This window comes from Melopsittacus undulatus, chromosome 2 (genome assembly GCF_012275295.1).
Source record: "Melopsittacus undulatus isolate bMelUnd1 chromosome 2, bMelUnd1.mat.Z, whole genome shotgun sequence".
Taxonomy (NCBI): domain Eukaryota; kingdom Metazoa; phylum Chordata; class Aves; order Psittaciformes; family Psittaculidae; genus Melopsittacus; species Melopsittacus undulatus.
In genome coordinates this window covers 42,256,441-42,284,246 of record NC_047528.1, presented here as the reverse complement: position 1 = coordinate 42,284,246, position 27,806 = coordinate 42,256,441, and the positions used below count along the sequence as shown (strand labels likewise).

The 27,806-nt window shown below is 40.6% G+C and overlaps 2 protein-coding genes across 2 annotated transcripts; one reads left to right on the top strand and one right to left on the bottom strand.

Moving 5' to 3' along the window:
• FBXL3 (F-box and leucine rich repeat protein 3) lies at nt 1-15,320 on the top strand. Its single transcript, XM_005148115.3, has 5 exons — nt 1-191; nt 3,938-4,301; nt 6,608-6,730; nt 9,081-9,252; nt 12,887-15,320. Exons 2-5 carry the CDS (start codon nt 3,939-3,941, stop codon nt 13,528-13,530), a joined length of 1,302 nt encoding a protein of 433 aa, XP_005148172.1. The 5' UTR covers nt 1-191; nt 3,938; the 3' UTR covers nt 13,531-15,320.
• Nucleotides 15,321-18,448: 3,128 nt separating this feature from the next.
• Nucleotides 18,449-26,926, bottom strand: CLN5 (CLN5 intracellular trafficking protein). The gene is made up of 4 exons (XM_005148129.3): nt 26,617-26,926; nt 24,085-24,250; nt 22,096-22,321; nt 18,449-19,587 (listed from the first exon to the last, which is right to left on the bottom strand). Exons 1-4 carry the CDS (start codon nt 26,733-26,735, stop codon nt 19,076-19,078), a joined length of 1,023 nt encoding a protein of 340 aa, XP_005148186.2. The 5' UTR covers nt 26,736-26,926; the 3' UTR covers nt 18,449-19,075.
• Between the last annotated feature and the right edge of the window lie 880 nt (nt 26,927-27,806).

Below are 27,806 nucleotides of genomic sequence, written 5' to 3'. Positions count from 1 at the left end.
AGTAAACAGAGAGGGAGGGAGGAAGGGAGGAAAGGAAACAGCGACGTGGGTGTGACGGGACGACACGGGACGGATAGGGGAGCGGAGGAGGTGTTGGGCAGGCTTCGGTGGAGGGAGCTGATGTGGTCGGAGCGGAGGCGCCAGCGCGGCCCGAGTCCCGGTTAATGCGAAGCGCAGCAGGGAGCCGACAGGTGAAGGGGCTGAAGGGGGTGGGCGGCGGCGCCAGGGCTCCGGCTGGACCCTGGCTGCGCTGCCGGGGGAGGGACGGGGGGGTCTGAGAAGGGGCCTTGCCTGGGAGCGGCGTCCCCGCGGGCTGGACCGGAAGTAGCCCACCCTGAGGTGAAGCTTCGCCGAGAGTAGCGAAGCGTAAAGGCTATAGCCCTTCCTACTTATAAGGTGTCGTTGTGTCGCAGCCCCCTAATGGTAACAGTAACAGATTGTAAACCCCTCGTTGGTATCGGCGGAGATGGTGGTTCGTGGCGGGTAGGGGTCTTTAAGTACATTCTTCCTATTAACGCACTCCTTTTATTTCTGGAACAGCCTTACTTCAGGTGTAAAGCAACACCACGATCTCAGGCTTGTTCGTGGGAAAGCGTTAGCAGCAGGATGGAAACAGCCGTGCATAGTTGCTTGGGTTTTGGTTTGTGGTTTTAGGGTATTTGTGGTTTTGGTGTTTGAGTTTTGTTGTTTGGGGTTTGGGTTTGTTTTTTGTTTGTTTGGTTATTTTGTTTTTTGTTTGGTTGTTTGTTTGGTTTGAGTTTGTTTGGGTTTGTTGGGTTGTTGTTTTTTTTTTGCTTTTGGAACTGTCTCAGTCTGCACCTCAGCATTAAAACCATGTTGAGCATGTGCTTTGCTCCTCCTGCTTGCTGACTGAACTATGTGATTATGGTTGAACATGACTGTATTGCAAACAAGATAGAGTGGGTTGCACCCAGGTGCGGAGTTCAGAACAGTGAGTTCTGAAGCAAGTACGTTGAGAAATGTACTTGGAACGTCTTAAAGCATCACGCATCCTAATTTCACTCATCTTTCTGTCCTGGCAGAGTTGCCTGTTCCTGTTTTTTGGCTTTCCTTTCCTGAGATTTTAAAGCAAAGTTGATTATAGCAGCAACGTGGAGAAACTGATCACTAAGTGTCTCCTGCATGTACCTGAGAGAGCTAAAAGCATTCTGGTTCAAGCATTGTAGGAAGTGATAAGCAATCATTGTTTGGAAAATATTGTACAGTAATGTGCCAGCATCAGTGTCTTCCTTGCTGAAAACTTATTTCTGTTGGCCTTGGATTTAAAATGGTTACTTGTTTAGAGTATCAGATACATAAAACAAAATGAACTGAACTGCCTGATTGCATTTGCCTCGAAGTTTGCAGAAAGGTTTATTCTTTTAACTGGTCTTTTTTTTTAATAAATAATTTTTATAAGACTCTAGAAACTCCTGTAGGCAAATCTGCATTCTCTCAATTTTGCATTTGTTTTATGGTTAGGCATGTTAGCATGTTAAGTTGAAACCAGTTATATTTTTAAAAAGCTATTCTAATACTTTAATTTCTGAAACAAGATGACAAAAATTAGGTGAACAAGTTAATAAGAAATTAACTTGGGATAGTTCCCCAGAGCTTCCAGAGTGGGTTTTGATCTGTAACCATCATAAATTAACTACTTTAGAACTTGAGCAAGTTGGCTCAGAGGTGCAGCATATAAGTTCGCTGTGGATGACCTGGGCCACTTCTGTCAGCCATCTGTAAGAAGTTAATTTTCCAGCTGAAAAATTAATACAGATTCACAGTTTTGTCAGTGACAGCTCACTCCTGGTCTTTTCTGAAGAAAATGAAGGTGTCAGATCTAGTCCTCTTGTCTTTGAAAAGATAAGTTATAGTAAGCATGCTGCATATGTGGATCAGCTCTACTATACATGCACAATAGCACTTAGAATGTGGTAAAAGAGAAAATACAGAACTTGTCCCCCTGAAGCAGTGATAAAAGCAGCCTTCCTAACTAGAAAATCTACGCACATGTATCACCTTATCAGCAAAAGATGAGGCAGGATCTCGCTAGAGGAAGACTTGGAGAGCCAAGTCTCCATTACCTTTAGTTTTTGACGGATTAACAAGGGATGGCTTTGGAAAGACTTAAAGACATCAAACATCCCAAATTTGGCAAGTGAATAGCTTGCAATGGTAGTTGCTTGTTATAACCTAGTTGTTAGGAATATCTGTTTAGCCTAATATTTAAAGGAATATTACATTTCAGACTAGTTTATTACAAATAATATTCTGGGACTGTGCTTAGTAGTTGTCTCAAAGACAAGCATGACAGGTTTGCAGTGGATTTGCTCATCTGATTCTTGATTAGGTTTAAGTTTATTTTGCAGATGGTTCTAAGTCACTATTCACTTTTCTTGCTTTTCTTCTGTACCAGTAAAGATAGTGGCTCAGCAGCAGAACTCTCTGCCAGGTGGAAAGCTTGTTTCAGCACAGGAGTCGGTGTTTTGCATTGTCTCATAGTCATGAGCTATTAATTACAGTTGATATGTAGATATTTTTCGCAGTAGTGTTTTCATCTTATGCTTGCCCCAAGTGCCACTGGGATTAGAAAATGAAGCTGAAGAAAATCAAGATACAAATTCTGTTCATCAGTCTTTCGTGACAGTTGTTCGTTTACATCCTTTTATGAATAGCTTCAGATCTAAAGTGACAGTTTGCTTCTGTCATGTGAGTAGGTAAGGTTAAAGTGCTTTAAAGATAGGTAAGGAGATGCTGGCTTTGTGAAAATAACCTATGATGTGCTGTAGGATAAACTGTAATTTTTCATTTCTATATCTGTTACACTTTGTTTTTAAAAAGACTTCTGAACTTCTGTTTAGTTGCAGTACACGGCAAGGAAAATTAAGTGTCCAGGTCCCCCATGGACTGGGATGTGATAATCTTATATGTGTAATTGTATTTGAATGTTAAACCAGAATGATTTCAGAGTGTATGGAGTACGTGTTTATCTTATAGAAATCATAGGGGCTTGGGAGGTGTTTATGTATGTAAAGCCCACCTCTCCTCTGGATTCTGTCAGCTTTTTAGAAACTAAAATTATGTATCTTGTAGTTCAGTGTGAGGCTCATTCATCACCCTTTAGGATATGGTATGCATTGCATCGAGCTTTTAAAAACAACAGTTGGCTGCTAAGTTCAGTTGTAAGCTGGCATGTATAAAAGAATACACTTTGATCAAAATGCAGTGCTAGATTTATTCCAGATTTATGTAGTGGTGGGTTTTTTTCCCCTCTTTAATAATGTAACTTTAAGGTAGAGCTTGTGTGAAACCACTGTGGATGCTTTTGAGAATGAGATAACCTTTTGCCTCAGACTTGTTGAATTTAGTATGGTTTTGACAAAAGTTTTCCCAGTCTAGGAAACTGGTGTGGGGTGGGGGGTTTTTTTGTTTTGTTTGTTTGTTTTTTATTTGTGGGTTAAAGCTTCCACACTGTTACTGGAAATCTTTCATAATCCTTCTTTACTAGTTAGTTGGAAAACTGGAAGCACACCAACGTTCTTGATGAAATATGTTTTTAAGGGTACTCATTCAAAATAGGTGCATATCAAAGTAACCTTTTTAAAAAGAAATAAATAAAGGTTCTTTCTGGGAATAAAGTGAACTTAACAGTTTCTGCAAGATGCAGTGCCTGCAAACACACATACACTTGTTATTCACTTTCTTGTCTGACATTTTCCTTCCTTGTTATTTTTGGATTACCACTTCAAAATCATAGTTACTTGTGGGTTGATTTGAGGAATTTTTGTTTCTTTTTCTCTTCTCCATATAAAGAAGGAAAATGAAACCAGCAGAAGTGTGTTTACAGAAAACATGTTCTCACCTCATCACTTTTTTATTGATACTGTTACATTTACAAAATGTATAGATTTTTTTTTTATTATTACTATTTTTGTAGAATGAAACGAGGAAGGAAAACTACTGAGGCCAACAGCAGTTCATCTGAAGAGACAACTGAGAAAGAATCCAAGAGACACAAGGTCACAGATGAGAAAACCGTAATCGTGCAGAGTCCAGACTGGGCAAACCTGCTTCAAGACATTATCCTACAGGTGTTTCAGTACTTGCCCCTTCTGGATCGTGCTCATGCATCACAGGTCTGCCGAAGCTGGAACCAAGTGTTTCACATGCCTGATCTCTGGAGGTGTTTTGAGTTTGAACTGAATCAACCAGCTACATCTTACTTGAGGGCTACACATCCTGAACTAATCAAGCAAATAATAAAGAGGCATTCCAATCACCTGCAGTATGTAAGCTTCAAGGTAGTGTATTTTATAGGCTTCTAAACAATTTTTATTAAAATAAAAGCATTTGTTACACTTGATTCTTTTCTTTCCCCTGCATTTTGAGTGCTTTAAAGGAAAATCTCAAATAACTTTTGAGACAGTTCTCATGGTTCATCTGTCATAAATACAAAGCGTGAGACGTATGGTTTGTGCCAGTAATTGAAAAACTGATGATAAGGGGTAATTGACAGTTGTGATCAGAACATTTTAACACATTGAAAATTAAAGAACATCACTAAATGTTAAGAAAGGCATATGATGCTATTTTTGTGGTTAGGATTGTCAGTTATTTAGAAAGAAAAATGGCAGCTCTCAGTGTTGTAGGCATTGTTTTCAGGCCTACTGCAGAAATGGGTTCTCTAAATGGGCATATGGGCATGGAGGTTACCTCCCAATTAATTTGTTTTATTTGGATATATTTTTAGGACTAAATTTTGGAATAACAGTTCTCAGCATAACGTTTTATTGCCTTAATTTAGTTAGGTGGGGATTTTCTTGTTTGCTGTTTGTTTTTTTTTTTGTTTTTCTTGTAACAGGTATTTAAAATTCTGCATCAGTGAGTGGGAAGCAATACTTCAGTTCTGATACTACTGTACATGTGTATACCTGCCTCGGAATTAAATTTCATCAGGATGCATAAATTGTTTTCCCATTTTGCATTCTGTAGGGGGGTGGATCTATTCCTGGTTAGAGAAAATCTAATGCACAGAGAGTGACTTCAGTACTACTAATAAGCAGCTATCAGTTTTAGTACTGAATTGAGCAGGATTGTCTGTGTATGGCATCTGCTTAGCACAGCTGCATTTCAGTTAACTGGAAAACTACATGGGATTTGCACAGGATGGTGCTTGCTGAGAACTGTCTTTGGAATCATGAAATTATTTTCAGCAGACTAAAACCTTTGACACTGGCTTACATGTCACTGTTCTGGAAGGGTGCTGTGAAACAGTCATGACTGTGTATGCATCAGCTAAGTGACAAATTTAGAAAAGAAGTTACTTCTGGAGCCAAGTGGACAATACTAGTTGTTTGTTTCAGAGGTCCGGCAATTTTAATGTAGGAATCACGAGCATGTTGGTAGCTGGGGCTGCCAACCTCTGCCTGATGACATGTATTGCTGCTTCATGCAATACCAGGTACAAACTGTTATCACAAGGTTTGCAGGGTTCTTATCAGTATTGAAATGACCTTCCAGTGCTATTTCCTGTCTATGTTGCTTTGCACCAAGTGATTTTGAAGGATTTCAGATGCCCTTCACTGGTAAATACCCACATAATTTCTTAAACATGTTCCTTCAGTTTTCTTTCAGTGTTGTAGAATGAATTCTAGATCACAGGGAATACTAAGTAGCAAGGGTAGTCATAAGGAAGTGGATATAATACTGTGTGTTACTCTGTCAAGGCTGAAAATACCAGGGTTTTTTTGTGGGCAAAGAAAGACTGGATTGTTGAAACGAGGCTTTTCAGCTTGTGTTCAAGCAGAAAATGGACATTCATTGGGCTTGGGTCAGTTGCCGACAAGCTAGCATGACTTATGGTAGACTTGAGATTGATCTTGTGATCAAACCCATGTTCTGTGGATTTGCAAAGCTGTCTTGCATACAGAACATCTGAGTGTTGGGGGAAATCCACTTGAGGCACGATAAATGATTCAGTTTCATAACAGGCTTACTAATGAGGTTTTATTTCTTTCAGGGTACCCATTGATATCTCTTGTGGTAATTAATGATGAAGGTCTAGTCAAAGGTACCCATGCAGAAGGACTGAAACTAGGTGATATTTAAGGTGCCTTCCAGTCCTAACCATTCTATGATAGAGGTTCATGTGATAATGCACTTAACTTTCCAGCAGCTGTATGTTAAGATCTGAGACACCATAAAAAAAACAACTTGCAGAATTCTTGCATTTTGATAAGGAAGAATGTGAAGAGGAAGTAGGGGAGTCTCTGGACCCAAGTCAACCTCTGCTTGCTTATTATTTGACGTGGATTGAATATCTTCAAATAACTGTTAAGCTCACCCTTCACCGTGATAAGTTTTACCAAAATGTTCAGGGGAGTGGCAAATTTGTAGCAAATTATCTTGGATTTTTGGTATGTGCTTTTTGGGGGAAAAAGAATGGCACTGATGTATTCTCAATGAGGTGGTTTGTGTGCTTTTTTGACATCACAATTCAGAAGGTAAAGTGGAAAAAACCCATTAAAGTGTATTTGCTCTACTTTGCTTTTTGTAAAAAGGATGTGTTTGCAGTGTTTTCTGAATAATAAATCTGTTTTGTTTTAAGGTGGACAGTAGCAAAGAATCTGCAGAAGCAGCTTGTGATATTTTATCACAGCTTGTGAATTGCTCTCTGAAAACACTTGGGTTAATTTCAACTGCGCGGCCAAGCTTCATGGATTTACCAAAGGTATTTTGATATGTATATTTTTTCTATAGCACAGTATTTCAGTGTTCCATGCAGTATTTCTACAACTTTATGAAAAGCTTTATTGTAAGAATATGAATCTTAGGTTAAAGAAAGCTTTATTACTGAGATCTATTAAAGGGAGGAACTGAGATGTTGTACTAAGATGGATAATTAAGTTTCATTCATTCTCTGTATCATGTGAGAACTTGGTTCTGACCTTGTTTTTCTAAGTCCTTTTGTCTATTGACCTCAATGTAATACTGAGCAACATGATGCAAGTCAGGAGGGTAGACGATTTGCATCTGTATAATTGTACTGTGGGGATGTTTGGGAGACTATTTCAGTCAAACGAGTGGTACAGTTTTATCTATGTGGGCTTACTCTAGGGATTATATGTTCAATGAGCTCTGTTTAGAAAGTAATATGATCGTGATTTTCAGTACTTCATGTCACACAGTCAAATGTCAGATTCCCAGGCAAAGTGCACTGTATTTCTGAAATTTTCTGTCAGATTTTTACCTTGAATGTTTACCAAAAATTAGATTTTGTTAAAATGCATCTGCTGTAGATGACAGTGAATCTCTTGTATGTGCTTCTAAACAAGAATTCCTGCTAGTGAGGTAGAAGGGTGCTATTGCTGAGGAGCTGGAGAGTGGTTGGGGTAAGCTGGACTGCTTGCTCTATGGCAGTGACATCTTGGATGTCTTACAGCCTCAGTTCTTGAATCCATGTATGTGAAGGGCCAAGCAGAGCTAGACTATTAGCTGGATCTCAGTGACATCATTGCTAATGACGGCAACAAGGATAAGGAAGAACTAGGGACAGCCTCAGGAAAGGAAGTAGGTTATAGGGCTTAAGCAAGGTTAGTTACAGAAGGATTATCAATTACTATCCTTGGCAGTGATCACAGCCACATCACGTAGTTCTCTTGAACATGTATTTTAAATCCCTAATTGTCAAAGGGGATTTCCAGATCTTTAACTGTTTTTTGTATGCTTTTTTGCCTTTTCTTGATCTGCTTTGAGAAGTGACTGCCAGAAAACCTGAACATGTTGAAAACAATTCACAGTGTGTTGGAAATTCTTTGTCCTCTCAATTCTTGATTCTTGTTTTATTTCTTAATCTGAATGCTGGTTTAGCTGTTTTACTTAGTTTTCACTGGAGGGATATATTACGATCCTGTTCAGTTTGTCAGTACAGTTGGGAGGGGTTCCTGGAGCCAAAATGCCTAATACTTCTGATTTGAGCTTTCTGTTTCCATTTGCATTAACTGATTTTGACAGTTTATGTTAATGTGAAAATATTAATTCCTGCTCTAAATCTAAGTGTGTGTGAGTTTTACCAAAACCACACACATAACACATAAGAATGAGCTAATACTGTCGCCAGGCCTTCTTTCACATAACTCTATTCAGGGTTCTACAAGTGCATGTGGCTCAGAGTGAAACTGTACTGAAGTCAAAGTAGCAGGTAATTTTATGGGATACTTAATATAGTGCATGGAGGAAGTACTTTTTTTAAATCTTCTATTCAGGAAATCCTGTAAGAAATCATGAAGATAAGCCTATTATTCACTTCCTTCATACCATCAATGATTTCTACAAGCACTGCTGCATGTGCTCCATAGTCTGTGTTTCTCAAGTTCAGGTGCTCTGGGCTCTGCCTTTGCTGGTAAGTTTCAGTGGTTACATAGAAATGCTGAGGACCAGCCTGGACCACTGGACCACCGTTATCTGTGCTACTTAGAATCATAGAATAGTTAATTGATCACCTGCTCCTTGGCTCTCTTTAGAGTGCACCATTCTGCTTTCCAAGACAAATCCACTCAGACCCTAAATTCTCTGTGTGGATGTTAGGCAGGCAGTAGTGTTATTTAGCTTTGGACACATCTTAACAGTGTAGAGTTGCCAGTTTCGACAGTGTTTGCATCTCACCGGTGCAGCTTATTTGCCACATGGAAATTTGTATTCAAAGGTGCTTCTTTTAGAGTGTGACATGCAAATAACCCTCAAAATTAGGGCTTGTAGGCTTTCTCTTTGCCTGTGGTCTTCCTATAGATTTAGATTTGTGTACTGGATTGTCCTGGGCCAGGTTCTTAATTGATGTCTGTTAGACATTCTGTTCTGCCAAATACATAGACTGATAGCAAAAAGCTACTGTATTTTCTCTAAAAGTTGTAAATTTTAGTATTTTTAATTATGCAGTATCAAAGGAATGCTTTTCCAGCATACGTTGTCAATAACGAACATGTCAATAATGTAAAATGAAACTAGGACTGCTGTGCACAGCATAGAACAATTGAGATGTTTATTTCAAGTACTAGTGTTTCATTTACACTCTTTTTTTTCAGTCTCACTTTATTTCTGCACTGACAGTGGTGTTTGTAAACTCCAAATCACTCTCTTCACTTAAGATTGATGATACACCAGTAGATGATCCATCTCTCAAAGTACTAGTGGCTAACAACAGCGACACACTGAAACTGCTGAAAATGAGCAGTTGTCCTCATGTTTCTCCAGCTGGTAAGCTCCTGTGGCTTGTTTTTTTTTGGTTTGGTTTGGTTTCAAACATGAAATGAATTCATTAAATTCTGCCTGAAACTGGTAAAGCCCTGAAAAAATAGTGGTGGGGTGAGAGCAAGGATGAATGTGGTATGTACAGAAAATGTCACTGAATAAAATACTAATTCAGCTGGTTGTCAATCCATCCATCCTATCACTTGCGGAGTGACTACTGAGCTAATAATAAAACAGTGCATGTCTGTTCTGGTCAAATAACTAACCTCCTGTGGAACTTAAAGGCATATATATTGACTTGATAGTGCACTGCTTCTGCAGTGACTATTTAAGTATTCCAGTATAATAAAACTTTTTGGAACATGAGTTCCTTTTCCACAGTTCATTATGTATAGATTTTGAGTGCTGTGATGTCCTGGATTATGAAGATGCTGGTTTAGCCATTCTGAAAGAAAGCAGTTTAATCTTTTTACTGGAGAATAACTGCAAATGATACCAATGACAGGAAGACTGAGATGTGCAGAACTTGTCATTACTAGATGTACTTCATTAGCACTCTAAGTGTGTTTGTGGCAAGAATGAGGCCAGTTTGTATCAGAACGAAATTGCTGAGGATTGTTGTCATTCATACAATTAACAGTTGTGGAAGATGTGTGCAATACACGGCAAATTTAAGATTGATTCACAGCTCATTAACTTGGCAGTTCAGATTTTTCACTGAGAAATAGAAGAGGAATTGTAAATGAGATGCTGGCAACTTAATTCAGTTCCTCATTTGAGGATAAGTAGAAACTTCTGTAGTCATCATAGCTTTCTTCATGCAAGTATATAGCAACTGTAAATATTAGGTGTATTATCTGTAAAATTCACCTCCTATAACTGGGGAAAATGATACTGTAGCAGAGGGCATGTTACTATGGTGCTAACAAAGAAAACACAAACACATACCTTTTGTGGGCAAAGGTCTCAGACAAAACCTTGTCTTTGGTTTTGTATGCAGAATTCCTGAAAATGCAGGTTTGTTTTCCAGCAGGTTTGTCCAACAAGGTGTTCACCAGCATGTTAACTGGCATTTTATTTCCTTCAAAGCTTTGTAATCATAGGTTGTTTAAATTAGCTTGAATGACTGCTTTTTCTGGCCTAAGATTTTGTTTGAGAATCCTTGTGCCTGAGAAGTACAGGAGCCATAACGTGTTCGTCCATGGGAGGAGGCTCCAGCGGTAATTTGTAACTAGGCTGTAAGTAAGCCAGTTCCTTGGCCTTGAACTCCTCTTGAATTAAAATTAGAAACTTTGAGCACTGAGACTTACCTAGATTTTTTTCCATTGGGAATATTATAATTTGCAGGCTGACATAAATGTGGAAAAACATGAATTGAACCAAAAGGGGCATGAGTTATGCAAAATTAATTACTTACAGATGCGCTTCAGGTAGTATAACATGACTTCAGATTGCAGATTGGGATGAGGTAGAATATGTTCATTACTGGATTAGTTCTCAAGAAATTTGTTACTGAAGGACAGAGAAGAGTAATGCAAGGTAGTGCAAGGGGGAGACTCCAGTACTACAGGGAGAAAGGAGAAACACTGATACCAAAGTGTGAATTGCTTCCAGAGGATGCTCTGAATAGTCCCTGAGTTACTGTACAAAGAGGCATATTTGGGTTTGAGCTGGAGAAACAAAGGCAGTGATGTATTTCTAATCTTTGTGAGCATATTTGAAGTTTCTGCTCTTTGCTGTTTCCTCTTTGAAGTTTAACTTGCATTAGAACTGCAACAGTAACTTGTAAAAACAATAATGGTAATTCTTAAATCCACGTTGATATGCTGTTTATTACCTGAAATATTAGCTGTTGGAACAGCGTGAACTGAAAGCCTTTCTGCTCTGCTTTGGGGGCAGGGAGTTGCTTCTTTTTGGGTGGGGGAGTAGGGGATAAGAGTGGCTGTTGGGTGCGTCTGCATTAGCAGTTCAGTAGAGGGGTTTTTTTGATGCATATCTGTGCTATATAGTATCAAGAGTGATTTACCTCTCATGACACATAGGTTTAGGCAGTGCTGACTGAGGGATGTTCTGTGAACAGCATGGGCTTCAGACAGGCCCTCCAGTAACTGTCTACACTGTATGCATGGTCAGTTCTATGTGACTTCATTGGCTGTGTAACTTCATTGACAGAATGCGATGTGGAAATCCAGTCCTTGACCCATCAGAAATCACAGCAAGTTGAACACCTATTCTTCCCTTTTTACATTTGCACTAGTGAATGGCGTGACAATGTATGTGGATCTTGAAACTCTGTTTAAAATATTTCATGTGCCCACAGCCCTAGGTATTATGAAGCAGCATGCTTGAGTCTGCTGAAGGGGAGTGGTCAGAATAGCCTTTCCAGGAGTATTGCTGTAAGAATAACTTCATTACTATTTCAGGCCAGGACATTATCCTTGGCATGTGCAGGAGGTACACACAAGTTTATAGTTATGCTTAGTTTTAATTTTGTGCTCCAATCTTAAAAAAAAAAAAAAATCTATTTTCTCTTCATCTTGGATCCCATCCTTTCCTTCCTGAATGAACGGATGAGTACTGTTAGATCTAGAAATCATTTTTATAGGAAATAGTTACTGTCAGTGTTGGGTTAAAATTCTGTTTACCTAAATTCTGCTTCTTTTTCCCCTTTTTTTTTTTAGTTTATCTAACTTTTTGCATTTGGTAGTATTTGATATAGTTAAAAGAGCTTCTGATGCATGTGTTCTTGCAGATCCTCAGGTGGAAAATACAAACTTCTTTGGAGTATGCAGTTATGCAATATTTTTACAGTAATTTATTTCAGAAAGTGGTTTTAGGCTCAGTATAGGCTTCTCTTTTGAGTTTAATAACTGGACCTTAAAATAACTGCTTTCTTCTCATTGCTTCGAAGCTGTAGTGTATTGAGCTCAATCTTTTCAGCTCCGTATTAAATGTGATGTTCCCATCTCTCCTATTAATGGAAAGACCATATCCCAATTTTCACCCAGTTTTCTGGGTCACATGGAATGCAGAGGACTGCATGCTTTTTTAGTACTTTTGGGTTTATTTTAGTACTGTTATCAGCGTGGTACCATTGCTTGTGTCTGCAAATAGGATGAGTGGGAAGCCTAAAGGCTGAACTGAATTCTTTTTGTTAATGTCTTTGACATAAGCAGCAGGTTATATTGATACATGAAAGGGAGAGTCTGGAAATAGCTGTTCTATGAATTACTGCTTCTAATTCAGAGGCATTTTGCCTCTTCTGTTTTCTTCTTGCTGTTGCTTTCCCAAATTTAAGTATTAGTGCTTTGCTAGAAAGAACATATACTGACAGCAGCAACTTCCACATTTAATTAAATATCTAGCATACATTTTCCATTTGCTTCCCTCAGGTGACAGATCTCATTCATGGTTGCTTTGTAAGCCAGAGGGGGACAGTAGTTCTTTCAGAGCAGGCTAAGGAAATACTTCTGTATAAGCCTCTTTTACAAAAATGAAATTGAGTATATGTGGCCTTACCAAGGACAGAACAGTCAGAGTATGGTATTTCTGTGCTTGTCACTTGAGAATCCGCTCCCACAGGTCTTAAGGTCCTTTCCAACTCAGACCATTTGGTGATTCTGTATTGTTTTTTTCCCAGGTATCCTTTGCGTGGCTGACCAGTGTCATGGCTTACGTGAGCTGGCACTGAACTACCACCTGCTGAGCGATGAGCTTCTGCTTGCTTTGTCCTCGGAAAAACATGTCAGGTTGGAACACTTGCGCATTGATGTTGTCAGTGAGAACCCTGGACAGACTCAGTTCCACACGATTCAGAAGAGCAGCTGGGACGCTTTCATCAAGCATTCTCCTAAAGTAAATTTAGTCATGTACTTTTTCTTATATGAAGAAGAGTTTGACCCATTCTTTCGTTACGAAATACCTGTCACTCACCTTTATTTTGGAAGATCGGTAAGCAAAGACGTACTTGGCCGTGTTGGGATGACGTGTCCTCGGTTGGTTGAACTGGTTGTATGCGCCAACGGATTACGGCCCCTGGATGAAGAGCTGATCCGTATTGCAGAACGTTGCAAGAATCTGTCAGCAGTTGGCCTCGGAGAATGTGAAGTCTCTTGCAGTGCCTTTGTTGAGTTTGTGAAGATGTGCGGTGGTCGTCTCTCACAGCTTTCTATTATGGAGGAAGTTTTGATTCCTGATCAGAAATACAGCTTAGAGCAGATTCACTGGGAAGTTTCAAAGCATCTTGGTAGAGTCTGGTTCCCAGACATGATGCCTACATGGTAAAGTCCTTAAAAGACTTCAGGGCAGATGGAATAGCACCTTAAACCCAAGCTTACCATATTGCAATTTACTGTATAAGCTTTTTAATAATACAGCTTTTACTGTAAGTTACTTCATGATTTGATTAGAAAATTAATTTTTCATTCAGAATTATTTATGAGATCCAGATTCAAAACCAGAAATCATGGATAGCTCCAAACCCCATATTTATCCAAATGAAAATCTGTTTTCTGTTCTGAATTCATTCTTTGGCAGTGACCTCAAACTTTCATAGAAATAAAAAATGCATTTAAGATATGGAAATGTACCTACAAAATACCAATTTCAATAGGCTGTTCTTTCATTTAGATACTAGTATTGAACAGGATGAGATCTGATCTTAAAACCAAAACAAAGCCACACATAAATTGCATGCTTCTGGTGCAGACTGCAGGCACCAGTTCTAAGCCCAGGCACCTAGATCGCAAGACCTAGATAAATAGATAAGTACACCAAGAGGTGTATTTTAGTAGCCTGTGAAATAATACATTCTTTTATATGAAAGTAATAAAAGGCAAGAGCTATACACAATAACATAGTATAAGAGTACTAAAATATTGTTACCTTATTCAATGGATTATTAGATCCATCTAAAATGCATTTGGAGTGCAATAGTAGTGTGAGCTACCAGACGTGGTGTGGTTTTTCTTACCCTCTACGCATTTTAATGTAGTCTGCTTATGGGGCCTCAGATCTATGTCTAAACCTGTTTTAAGGTATTTTATGTCTAGCTCAGGAAGCGAAAGCATTCTGGGGAAAAATGTAGATACATTGTATTTAACCCACATTGGAGTTAATGAGCTTTTCTTGCCCATTAACCAGTTTTGCAGCTAGGGTCAGATGGAATAAGGTGTAGTTTATGAAGCGAACCCTGAAGTGTTAAATGTGATGACGTGGATGTGAAGAGCATGAGACATGAAGGCTAAAATTTAAGTGGTGACCAAGGATCTTCTAACAAAACCTTAGACCTTTTGGCTGCTTTCAATTTGAGAAAAATGACATTGTAACAGTTGCTTAAGCTGTATAAACTAATTGTATACTGTAAATCTGTTTCAGAAACATTTATGTATAAAGTGAATGTTTGATAGATGATCATTTTGTATACTTTGAATTCAGCCAGCTCAATCTTTTCTTATTTAAAAACCTAACAGCAGTAAACTTGCTTGGAGTAGAGCAATAGGCAAAACCTTGTTTTGAATATTTGGTACATCAGTTTTATTAAAGAAAGTTTTTAGTCCGTAAGTGCTGTAGGCAGTGTTTTGCCTGTGATCTGGATGTGGCTTGTGACTTCATTTCTTACCACTACCAGTTATATTATTTGCTCTCCTCTGTTATTGATGGGTAACACTGACGTCTTCATTGCTGCTGAACGTGTTTGGAAGCCGTCAGCAAGGAGGAGCTGCTCCAGCTATGGACCAGGCTCAGCTGAGCAGGCAGCCTCTTCTCATGTGAGCAGTACAGCTGCTCCTGAAAATAAGTAATTTTCTTCATTTCTGACTTGGGAAGGTTTATCCATATGTACAGTTCAAGTGTAATACACCTATGAGCGTACATAAGTTCATAACTGTTTTGAGCAAGCACTGCTCAGGAGAGCGGACATCTTTATAGGAAAGTTGTGTGTTTCTTTAGAGATTTGATTTGGGAATCACATTTTCTGAAATACACTTTTTTTGTATTAGAATTTGTTAAATCAGTGTAATACTATAATTTGCTTTATTTGTATAAAAGGTGTCAATATATTTAGTCCGTAACAGTAAAAAAGCTCAGTGTTTTTTATACTGTGACTCCTGGGTTTGCCTGCCTGATACGGTGGAGTACCACTAAGAATTACTAAATCATGAAATGAGTGTGTGAAGTAATCTCGCCCATAATGCAGCCAAAACATCTCTGAACATTGATGGCCAGTGTCCTGATGTCAGCAAGGCAAACCTATTGCATACTAATGTGGTAGTGGGAGTAACTAGAGGCAATGCCCAACCTACGTGCCGGTGTTCCCTCACTTTGTAATTCATGTCTTTGAAATCCAACATTCTGCTTCCCACAGAGAAACCTCTGTTGAATCTCTTCCTTCCACTGAAGGTCAACAGTTTTTTATTACAGCATTTTTAGCTCAAATAACGCAGCTATGAAACAAACTTCCCAGGCCAACTCTATGTAGTAAGTGGCTTTAGGAGAAGTTATGGTGCTCCCTTTTAGCCAAGTTTGCACAATTTTTATTTTGCCAATTCTTATGTTGGAACAAGTTAATAATAACTAAGTAAAAATCCGTGACATAGGAACCAGAGTACCACAGACTGTCATGATGTTCACCAGGAGCATGAATATCAGTGTCTTACAGCTGTATAAAATAATTTTCCCTGGGTTCATGCTTCTTGTTTCCAGAAGACAATCCAGCATTGGCTTGGTTGTCTGTTTCGGTGTAAGGGGCTGTTAATATGTGCAGTCCCAAATCTCACCTCTGACGTAAGTGCTACATCACTTGAGGTTTTTGATACATGATCACTGTTGAAAGCAGCTGGGGTAATCCTGACCAGTCATGCTCCATGAGATAAAAGTGAAAAGGTGAGTAATGTAAGGGGAGCTGTTTACATTAACTTTGTAATTTCCTGTAGTTTACCTAAAGCTACAAACTTGAGAATTTAAGGGGGGGGGGTTAGGATTTATTTTCTTTTTAGTCCGAAACTTTCACTAATACCCACGTAAACTGATGTAACTATACAGGTATACACTAGCTATGTAGATACCAGTCACTGGTAAAATCTTACCGTGGGCCAAATTAGCTTCCTATGAAATTAAAGCAGGGTTCAACCAGGTCTCTTCAGCCTGACTATAAACCTAGAATTTGTCATGTTACTTCAGAGATCTGTCTTCACCTCTGGCTGGTCTAGTGGGTTGCACACACAATGGTAAACACGAGTGTGGATGCTGCTGTTGTATGTAGAACTGGAGCATTGTTTTATTAGGAAATCAGTGAAGTCTTAAAGGACTCAACTTCAGTGTCTGTAGCTCAGACTACAAACTTAAGTTAATTCTCCTAAAATACTGGTGGTATAGAAACAAGTTCCTTGGAGGTGTGATCGAAGTTTTGACAGCATCAAAACTAGGATGGTGAGACCACAATTAGCCTCAGATGTTCTGTATGTTCATCTGTTCATCCTTTTTATAAGGTTTTTCTTGTGGGATCACATCCAGTGCTGGCCGTTGTTGTTCACGTACTTTGAAGTGGAGGCTGCTGTGTGCTTTCGACTGCTTTCCACACAGGCTTTTGTAAGTTGGCATTTCCTGGCAAAACGCTGAGCAACTAGAACAGCAACATGACAGAAAATGCATAGTTTCCCTTTGTAGGAAGCTCTTGCATGAAGATCAGCTGTCATGGTTTGTTACATGAATAAGGAGAGAGACTTACTATACCTGGTACCTCATCTGCTGTACAGTCTTACATGGTTGTAAGATACAGAACTATGATGTGCAACTAGGCAACTTGGATCTCAAAGCCTGATTTAAACACTAGTAAGGCAAGAACTTTGATGGATGTAGCATCAGACCCCTTTTGCTGCCTTATCCCCAAGGAGCAAGATCTAAGAGATAAAGAAGTGTCACCCCTGAAGCCTCCCCCAAACAAAGGCTTGAGTATTTAGGGTGTGGGGGAAGGAGGAAAAGGGTCAATTTCCTAATCCTGTACACTGAAATCTCTTGACAGTAACAGAGTATCTGGGCTGAAGGTCCTGCAGACTTATCTGATGGCCAGCTTCTTTCTTCCCTTTGAGGCTCTGGCACCCAAAAGCTGTTCTCTGAACTCTGCAACAGCCTTCATGCAGCAGGAGACATGCTTTAGAACAGTCCCTTCCCCATGGCCTGTAGCATTAAGCCCTTCAAGAGATTTTGACTCTCAGAGGGGGTATGAACCCTCCAAATTAAATTGTTTCAGGTGATGATGCTTTGCTCTAGCTGCTCATAGCCATTTTGATAGTATTATGCTAGATGGCATAGTATCAGTTGAAAAACTCACAGGAGTCCCTCAGCTGGTTAAAGCAAGAGCTGGTTGCAGGGTAAAGTCTTCAAGGTGAGGCAAAAGATGAAGTCTCACATAAGTGAAACTAATGAGCAGCTTTCCCCTGCAGCACAGAGGTGCTTATCTCATTCATCTCCCGCTGTCATGCTCATCCCATTACAGGATAATGCAATTCAACTAATTAATTTTAGCGACTTTTTAACACAAGGTTAATTTTTTGCCATTCTTATGAACTGAATCAAATCACTGCATACTCCCCTCTTTGCCTGCACTAGGTTCTTAACTCGGCCCAAGCCAGCTGAAACTGCAGAGCTGGGTTCCTGTGTCACTGATTAGCCATGATGTGGCAACAACCTCCGCAGCTAGTTAGAAAACTAAAGTGATCAGTGTACATTTGGAGACGATTATGCTGCTGATAGGTTTAGGGCACAGGCACCTTGCTGGTCTCCAGAAAGCTGATGTTCCCTTTGCTTTGGTCAATTGGGTTTAAAAGAAACGCACTGCCAAGCTGCTCCACCATGATCACCTGGAACAGGACTCAGGGATACTGCAGCTGGCACAGCACCATCACTGCACACAGCACTGAGCACTAAGCACACAGCACTCACTTCTCACAGGCAAATCCATCACCAGCATGGATTTCTGTGACTTTGACACCTCCCAAACTGCCACTGCTTCTTTCACAGTAAGGATTCTGTGCTTTTTAAAGACATTTAAAAGTAATATAAACACAATTTCTATGAAACCAACCTAACTGAAGACTCGAGCAGATTTCAAGACAGGAGACTTCTAGAATGCTGCAGTTGTGCATCAATGCCGACATCAGAACAGGCTGTTCACCTTTTATCTGTGCCAGAAAACACACATGAATCTTGGGAAGAGCCATCTGTATTATGTTTACAGTGCAAGTAAAGGACACAAAGTGGGAAAAAGATACCACCCATGCCATCTTCTGGTAGATTCTGCCCCTTCCCACCCTGACAAACACCTATGTCACAAATCAGAGAACAGTTCATAAGCCCCAGTTGTACAAACCAAAGAAATATGGAAATGTCAATGGAAGGCACATGTTGAGGGGACTGGGCACATCCAGGCACTCAGGTTTGTCAGCTCCAACACATGGATTAGCTGAGCTGGTCAGACCAGGAATTCCTTGTAATGCTCATATCCACCCCTGGTAGTGGCCACATGGCCATCTATGTGCAGACCAGAGCAGGCAGGCTGCCTCCCATGCACCCTTTGGCACTGCAGTCTAGCTGAGAGCAGCCACGCTGGCCCACCATTAGACAGCAGATCACACAGAAGCCAGCCACGTCAGAGACACTGAAGCTATACAGGTAACAAGTAAAAAAAGGCAGTCTTTCATGTGGTCTAGCAAAGCCTTCCCAACACAACTTTTACAGTTGGCAGTGGAACACTTGAACCCCATCATGGTAGTACTCCCATGTCCTTAGGAGTATTCTGTCATAAGGGCACGTTTGGTTCTTCCGTAAGTCATTACACATCGAAGGATGTTTTGCTTCCAGTAGGTAATGGGACCTCTTCATAAATTATTTTGAGATAAGGGAACTTCATAGGTAAAAACCAGTATTCCAAATTGTAGAAGAAGTAAAACTGATGATTCAAGATGACACGATCAATAATTTTTAGAAGATCCACAAAAAACTCCCTGACTGTCCGATGTGGTTTGAATGGGTAGTAAAAGTCCCTTATAGCTGCTGCCAATGTCTTGTTTCCTACCGGTCCAAAAATAGATGTTTCATTTCCCAGATAAACAGGCTCGCCACTAAATAAAATTATGCTTGTATAGTTTGTTTGTATCTTCTTAAAGACAGCTCCTAAGTCAGCCAGCTTCTGGTATGTTCTCAGTATGAATTTAGAGCATTCATAAGAGTCAAACCACACTACTGACTGTTTGTCAGGACTTGCCTGAACTGTCCAAGTCTCATAGTAAATGCCAGTCTCATTGTCGTGTCTCACCCATTTTGCCATTTCATTAAACATGGTTCCTGTAATAAATGAAAATAAGTATTATAGAGACAAAAATAAGTATTAGAGACAAGGTAACAAATACATGACTCAAAATATTCTCCAGCTGTTTCAAGGTCCACCTCCCTTCCCTGCAGAAGTTTACATGCAACATTACCTGACCATACAAGGACACAAGGCTTAAGTTGGAGGGAGAAGCAATACCCAGCTGAAAAAGCTATATTTACATGTAAGTTATTTAAACTGCAATTCCTTTTTCTGCCCTATTTCCTGCTACTATGCCAAAACATCCAAACATCAGGGAACCGTGACAGTTCTGATTTTGTTTTTTCCATGCAGACAAGCAGTGCAGGTGGCAAAATCTACCAGAGATGCTAACACAGTGCTCACTGGCACAACAGGTGTTTCTGCACTTCCTGAAGTATTATCTAAATTCAGCAATTCACAGAATGGTTCAGGTTGGAAGGGATCTTAAAGAGCCTCAGGGCAGAAGTTTCATGTCTCTAGCCAAGAAATCCCAGACTAGGATACCTGCTGTTTTAGCAGCTCCTCAAACAGCAAACTGAACTAAAACCCAAATGATAAGTGGGGTGTGAAGACCAGGAACTTGAAGCCCTTGAGGTTTATTTCTTAATTTAGAATACATGTTTGGAGCACTTTGATGATGGTGTTTTCACAATCGGAATGAGGAAGACATCTCTAACTCAACTCATCTCTCTGTTAGCTTGCTATGGGTGATGCACCAGCCTCTGCTCCAAAATACAGCTGATGGACAGGGCTAATATTCCTTCTGTTTTTCCTGCAGTCCTAGCACTGCACCTCAGCTGAGCCCTTCCCACCCTCTCCTTCCTCAGCCACAGCACAGTACAACCATCCATGACTCAGATCTGTCTGTCACCTCATATTCACAGCACAACCAAATTTTGCAGATTCTTCTTGCACAAGACATCCGAAGACACAAACAACAGCTTGCTATATATGGACGTGAAGCTCCCCATCAGCTTCTCTAATTCCTACCAGATTACCTTCCAAGTGTGTATTCTTTAAGGCATGTTATTAAAAAGGATTTGTCTCTCCTAACAAGACTGAGATGAACTTTAGATGAAGTTCTGGCCTTAACCTCTTAAATTAAACAAAAATTATTACAGGTTAATGCGGGTCTCCATGAGAATCTCTAGGAAGATGCCTAAGCAATCAAAAATCTGACTTTGGCTATTCCTGCCCTATTTCACAGAAGAAACATACCCCTAAGTAATGTTAACACAGCCAGTAGGCGTTAAAGGAAAATGAGATTGCTTCACTGTGGTCTGCTGACAAAGAGCAGTATAGGATCTCACACAGGCAAAGAGGACCAGCTGTTTCATATGTTAAATCCCCCTCTCACAAGATGGGATGCTTTTTGCCTGCTCTTTGAAGAAAGCAAGTTCAGCTCATGATCACAGAATCATAGAATGGTTTGGATGGAAAGGACCTTAAGATCATCTAGTTCTTCTAGATGATCTTCTTCTAGAACTTCTGCCATGGGCAGGGACGCCTTCCACTAGACCAGGTTGCTCAAAGCCCTGTCCAACCTGGCCTTGAACACTGCCAGGGATAGGGCAGCTGTAACATGTCTGGGCAACCTGTTCAAATGTCTCATCTGAGCTCACACCTGTTCACCTCCTTCAACAGTAATTTTCAGCACTGGACAGACTATCTAGAGACTAAGTCCAGCAAAGCTGCTGAAGGTGGATGTGAGCAAACATAAAGCACCACATCACACTATCTGTAACTTTCCACTGTGACCTGTACACAGCTAACTTTGCAGAGTAAGTCATTTTATCACAAAATTTGCAATTCTCTAAGTCCTCAGTGGGCTTTATTTGTAAGTCATTTGCTGTATTATTACAGTAGTCAGCCAGATTTATATAAAGGACCTTTTTATTTTAGGACTTCAGTATTCAATATACACAAGGAAGCTATTCTGGTGATCTTCCACTTACGTAGAGGTGTAATTCCCGATTTTGTTCTACACCATATGACACGGACCTATTACTGGGGACATTTGCAGTTTTTATAACACATAATGGTGGAGACAGAAATAAGGGATTAGTATTCTTTACATTTCTGAGAATTTCTAAATATGCTTTATTTGTTTGCCCAGTAATTTACAGATTTCCACCAGTTTTTCCTATCTCAGCAGTCATCTGTCACTTCACAATAGAAGGTTTTGTTTTGGTGAAATCATGTGAACAAGTCCGTAATGGTTCTGTACAAGCTGTTTTCTATTTTTACACTCAAGAGACTTAATGTTTTTGTACAGCAACACCAAATGACTCTCATTTAACAACTCTTCAGGGTGTTTTGTTCAAAAGGCAGCAGCCTCAGACCACTTTTTGTATAGAGTGCAGAGACAGTATTTCAGTTTGAAATTAGCATGGGTGACTAACACTGTAAATAACCTACAAACATAAAATATACTGCTTTACATGAAGGCAAGTCTGACTCTGTATTTTATATTAGCACTACACAAAGCATCTGAAGCCTACCTGATATTGTGGTCACAAGAACTAAAGTTCCATTTTCCTTCCAGTGTGCATCATCTATTCCTTCATAAAAGCAGGCAGCACCCTGGTTACACCAGAACGGTGCATCCATGCCAGGACGGAGATGTGGAAATGTGCAGTTCCCAAGTTGGAAGAGTTCGTACCACTCCATTGTGTAGTTTTTGCCTGTTAGAGAGCTCTTGAAACCCACAGCATCATGCATAATTTTCTGAAAAAGAAAAAAACCCAAAGTCCCAAAACTTTAACTTAAAAACTACTTCAGCTTGAGCTGTACAGAAAATAAGACACTTGGAAGCTGCTGTGTAACAAGGCAAGAAGAAGGAAAGAGGTTCCTATAACACCTTGGATTATTCAGCACTGGTACACAACATACTGGATTGTATCACACATATACTTTTATTACAGAATCACACTGTCTCAGTGGTTGTCCATCCATCCATTATGAATTCTGCCTCCAGATACTCAGTGGGAGCTCATGTTCAAAACTCAAATTTACTTTTGAATCAATGTCATAAAGGGATATCAAAGAAATAAAGACCAGAACAGAGTTACCAAAACCAGATCTTAGTAATTAAAGCCACAAAAGGAATGAGATAAATGTTTCTTTTAAAAGCTGTAAACAAATCAATCCAACCTTAGTTTAGCAACCATGATATTTGAAGCTATTTCCATTTTTGACTCTGTGTGCTTGGTTCTGATGTTGCTCCTTCATGTTCACTAGTATTTAATCACTAGTGATTGTGCTTTGAAGCTTAATTATGCTACTGATACAACTATAAATATCACTGAAATTGAGATTCTTTAATTAAAGTCTTCATTCATGGAGTCATGCACATATGAAAGTCTGTGACCAGTCTTAAGTAAAGTTTAATGATCAGTCTTAAATACTGATCATAACATTCAAGAAAGAACCATGAAAGCAACCAACTCCGCACAATCCACCATTCAGACCAGACAGCTGTCCACTGCTGGCAGGTATTCATGTTCATGCAAACATGTAAGGTTTTAACAACAGAAAAGTTAATACACTAATAAAGTGTATTAATATCAGGTAATACTGCTGCTCTCTTCAGCACTTACAAGGTCTCAGCTCATGGCTGTTTCAGGTTTCAGCATCACAGTTTGAGGACAAAACACCTTCAGCTCCAGGAGGTGAAGGTTACGGGACAGAACTGGCAACAGATGGTTTGGAAAACACAGATAAGACAAGTGCAAACCAGGAGGATCAAATGGTATTTACCCAAGAACTACAGTAAGAGTGTTGAACCGACTGTGCAGTCTGTAATCTAGCATTTCAACTTAAGACAGTGGCAAGCAAGCAGAGCAGAACTGGCACTGCAGACCAGGATTATTGTACTGAACCAATAGCAAAGGCTAAAGCAGGGTGTCCGAAAGGTACAAAAACTTCTGCAGAGGTAATATGCTTCTTATGTCTGCTTTGAAGGAGGCAACAAGTTTTTGGATACAGGTAAATGCTTGATTTAAGTTCACTTGAATTGCCAGAAGAAGTCAGAGAAGATTCAAGGTCAGGCTGGGCAGGACTCATCTCACTGAAGATGAGCAACCTCATCTAATTGAAGATGTCCCTGTTCATGGCAGGGGGCTCAGACTAGATGACCTTTAAAGGTCCCTTCCAAGCCATTCTATGATTCTGTGATTCCTTAAAGCACTTCATTTGATATAAGGGGATAAATAAATATATTTTCTTGATGCAGCTTTGGTGCAGAAAAAAGAACAAATGTAATGGTGTGAATAAACAAAACACTGCCAAAGCTTCATGGGGGAACACATTCAAACCCACCAACAGTGCTGGTCATGCTCTTTTCTTTAGCTATAGATAGCTGAACTTGAGTGCTCCCATACTCTTCCATGCAAACACATCCCAACCTTACAGCTCCCATTCTTGACAACTTCTGTTTAACTCAGCTGAATTTGGCACTGCAACTTTGTTAAACAGAAACATCACCTTACCAAATGTCCTAGTAGGTCCCCATATTTGAATTCCCATACTGGAGCCTGTAATCGATACACTTCAATGACATCCTCTTCTTTCATAACTGGAATGGCAGAGCCAGTGGGACAGAAGGTGTAACGAGCTTGGCAGTAAGGATCGGTTTTTGGACGGTAGTCAAAGCGCCTGCGTTGAGAAAGAGAAGCAACAGAGAACAATAAGCACGGCTTCCTGGCTGGAGTAACTTCCTTGTGGCTTCCTAAGGGCCTGAGTGGGACAGCCCAACTGTCCAGCCACCCCAAAAACAGGTTCTGTTATCCAGACACTGCAACACTCGGAGCTACACAAGTTGGTCAGATACTGAGATGCGCATCTGCAGAAACAGGACTTCAGACTCACAAATGCCAGTCATGTTGTACACAGTATTGATCACAATACAAACGGAAATACAATTCTTCTGCAACTGACAAAAGACTGTTTATAAGAAATAGTTACTGAAGAACCCTGAATGCAAAGAGCACATATGGCCATTTCTGAATTACAGCAAGCATTGAATTCTTTTAACTTCTTTTATATAACCTGGCTAAGAACAAGTTTGGAAAGCACAGTTATTTATTAACTAACACTACTGGAAATGGGTATCTATTGAACATGTAACTATTTCTGTGTACTTTAACATCCCAAAGTTCAAAGAGGTTAATGAAAATGTTCACATTATGGCTCAAATGGAAGAAATTAACTGATTATATGACTTGGACATTATAATGTTAACGACTGATTCTGGTAGTGGACTTGGCAGTCCTGTGGTAATGGTTGGATATAGTGATCTTGAAGGTCTTTTCCAACCTGGTTGATTCTGTGATGGAGTTGAAACAATGCAGATTACAAAGGGTGACTTATACCCACAAAATCCAAGACACATGGATGCTGAGGAGAGGACAGTTGAGATCTGCCTCAAAAATATTCTCTTAACAGTTGGTCTACACAGTGATTGATCAGTTTGTGAAAATATCGTACAGTAAGAGCTCCCCCCATGGGGCTGTTTTTCCTCTAAAATATTGCCAACATCAGAACAATAACAAAAATATTCTATTCCTCTATGCTAATTTAGATAATGAAGTCTAAGAACCTTGCAAGGATCACTGTTTCCATCCACCATTCCCATTAAGTCTCAAAACCCAAAGACCGAATCTGGTTACTTATTACTTTATATACAAACAGCAAAACACTTTTCCAACAAGTCTTTCTTTCACCAATTTCCCTCAGATTCACCCCTTGTATTTCAGTTAAAACATATGGTCTTATATTCCTGTTACCAAGACAGACTGGCAAACACAGCTCTGCCCAGAGGACAGCCTGAGAACCAAACACACTCAGTCATCCAGGGCTACTGAATGCCACAAATAGGCCAGCCATGAGATGACTCAAGGACATGGGACTTCCTGAGCCATAGTAAGGCCAGTAGCCCTGCTGAGACATGACTGACTGTCAGTGCCGACTTCTTCTCCAAGCTTGCTGGGTACTTCACCATGTCAGCTTTTTGTCCAGGGGAAAAGGGAAGGGAAAGGAAGCTGAGAAAAGAACACAGTTACAAAGCAAAGACTTACGCCAGCCACACATTTAAGTACTGTTTCTGAATTGCATACCTTGTATTTTCAACTTCCCCTCCCACTGCACCTCGCATGTGACAAGAAGGTAACAAGTATGTTAAGAAGCACTAAAATACCACATTTCTGAGGTCCTCACACTGACAGGCTTGCACTCCAGTTTGACCACCCCATGACCCAGTCTTGCAACTACTGAACTTGCTGGAAAATCTGAACAACTCGTGACTGCAAGATCAGCTCCTTCAGGCATCACCTGATACAAACATAACTGCTCAAAATTACACAACAGGCTTTCAAAACTTCAGGTGTGTATAAGATAGCAGTTAAATGTTGAGAACACCTCCCTTTACAAACAGCAAACCCACAAAACATACACACACAAGCATAGCTCTTCTCTGAAGAGGCTCATTTCCTCAGCATAACTCAAACTGCAGCTATTTGCTCCAGTAAAGTGCAATAACACGCATTCTTCTGCTTTGCCCAACACCACCCCGTCTTCCTTTGGAGCCAAGAAAACTGCAGCAGAAATGGGGAGTTTATACGATTCATTTAATATAAACAGAAGTATGCAGGAAAGTTAAATTTTAAAAAATACAATACATTGCAGCCTGACTTCCTCATCGTAACTTTTCGCTAGAACGAAAATTAAAGGATCATCTTTAAAGCAAGGGCAGTCATTCCCACTGCTGACGGGAGAGCTCACAGGGATGGGACACCCACTCCCTTGCTAGCTAAATACACCCAATATTGCATAGACGACAAACACCCCCGCGATTAAAAAGGGGAAACTATTCATGGCCATTTTAGTCTAAAAATGAGATAACCAAAGCAAACCAGCGGAGAGCTGACGGGCCCTGAAGGATGCGGCAGAGGGGGCAGTCAGGTGCGGGCAGCCGCGGAGGCGTGCCTCTGCCCGCCGGCTCCCGTCCGCCTGTACCCACTCACCTGTAAGGCACCGGCCACCGCCGCTGCGGGGAGCGGGACCCCGCCGAGAAACACAGACCCCAAACCGCCGCCAGCAGCACCAGAAGCAGCAGCAGCCGGTGGTGTCGAGCGACGCCCATGGCGGCGCGGCCTGCGGTGCTGCGGGTCCCGGTGCTGCGGCCCGGCAGCGGAGGCGGCGGGGCCGAGACGGCCGGGCGGAAGCCAAGGCGTGAGGCCGCCCCCGAACCCGCCCACAGTGCCCGGAGAGGCGGTAGTGCCCGGAGAGCCCTGGTCAGGGGGTCGTGAGGCAGGAAGGTTAAGTTCGCGGTGTACGCGGGGTCCCGACCAACCACAGGGAGCTTTTAACCGCTTTCTGAAGGAAACCTGCCGCGTGGTGAACCGGCTTTTAAAAACGTCACTTGATGGGACACGATTTCGGTTTTCTGGAGACAATGATGCATTCTTTTAATTTATCGGAAGCACTTGTTAGTAGCCCGGGGTGTTGTTTCAAGCGTTGCTTTGGGGCCACCTCAGAACACACATGAAACGCCCATTCTTACAACCGGAATGCTCCGAGAGGGATGAGCTGGATCTGGACCCAGGACGGATTGTTGAGGCCTCACCAAGTGGCAGAAGGGAGTTTGCTGTGACAGAGCTGCCCTGAGCCTCTTCTGGCTGCCCAGAAGTCTGGTCTGAAGCTTTTCAGGGCTAAGTTCACATATCAGTCACCCACTCCAGAACACTTACTCAGGTTGTAACAGCTTACATTATGGGCATTATATAGAGATTTATTCTCTCATTTTTACAACATAGCAAGAACTATCTTATCAGAGGAACTCTGGCTAAGAGAAACAGCAACTACAGCTTTGCTGGACAGCATAGAGATCTTTCCAGCTCTGTACAGTTCAAAACCAGCTATGCTAGCATCAGAGCCCAGGAGGGTAAGTTTGGTAGTTAGCATCCACAGTAAAAGAGCTGGTGTATGCTGTTCTCTGGGTAAATAATAACTGCTGTGAACTTCTGGCTACCCAGAGGCAGAGAAATATCCCTGTTTATTCATTGTATATAAGCCCCTAAAGAACAATCAGTTCTCTAGTCAGCACTATGCTAGCCTATCTCCAAACAAAACTGGAGGTGGAAAACCCTGCATCCTACATGAATATGCATGATAGGCTGCTAAATGCCAGTCTTTGTAATGCTGGAGGTACTAG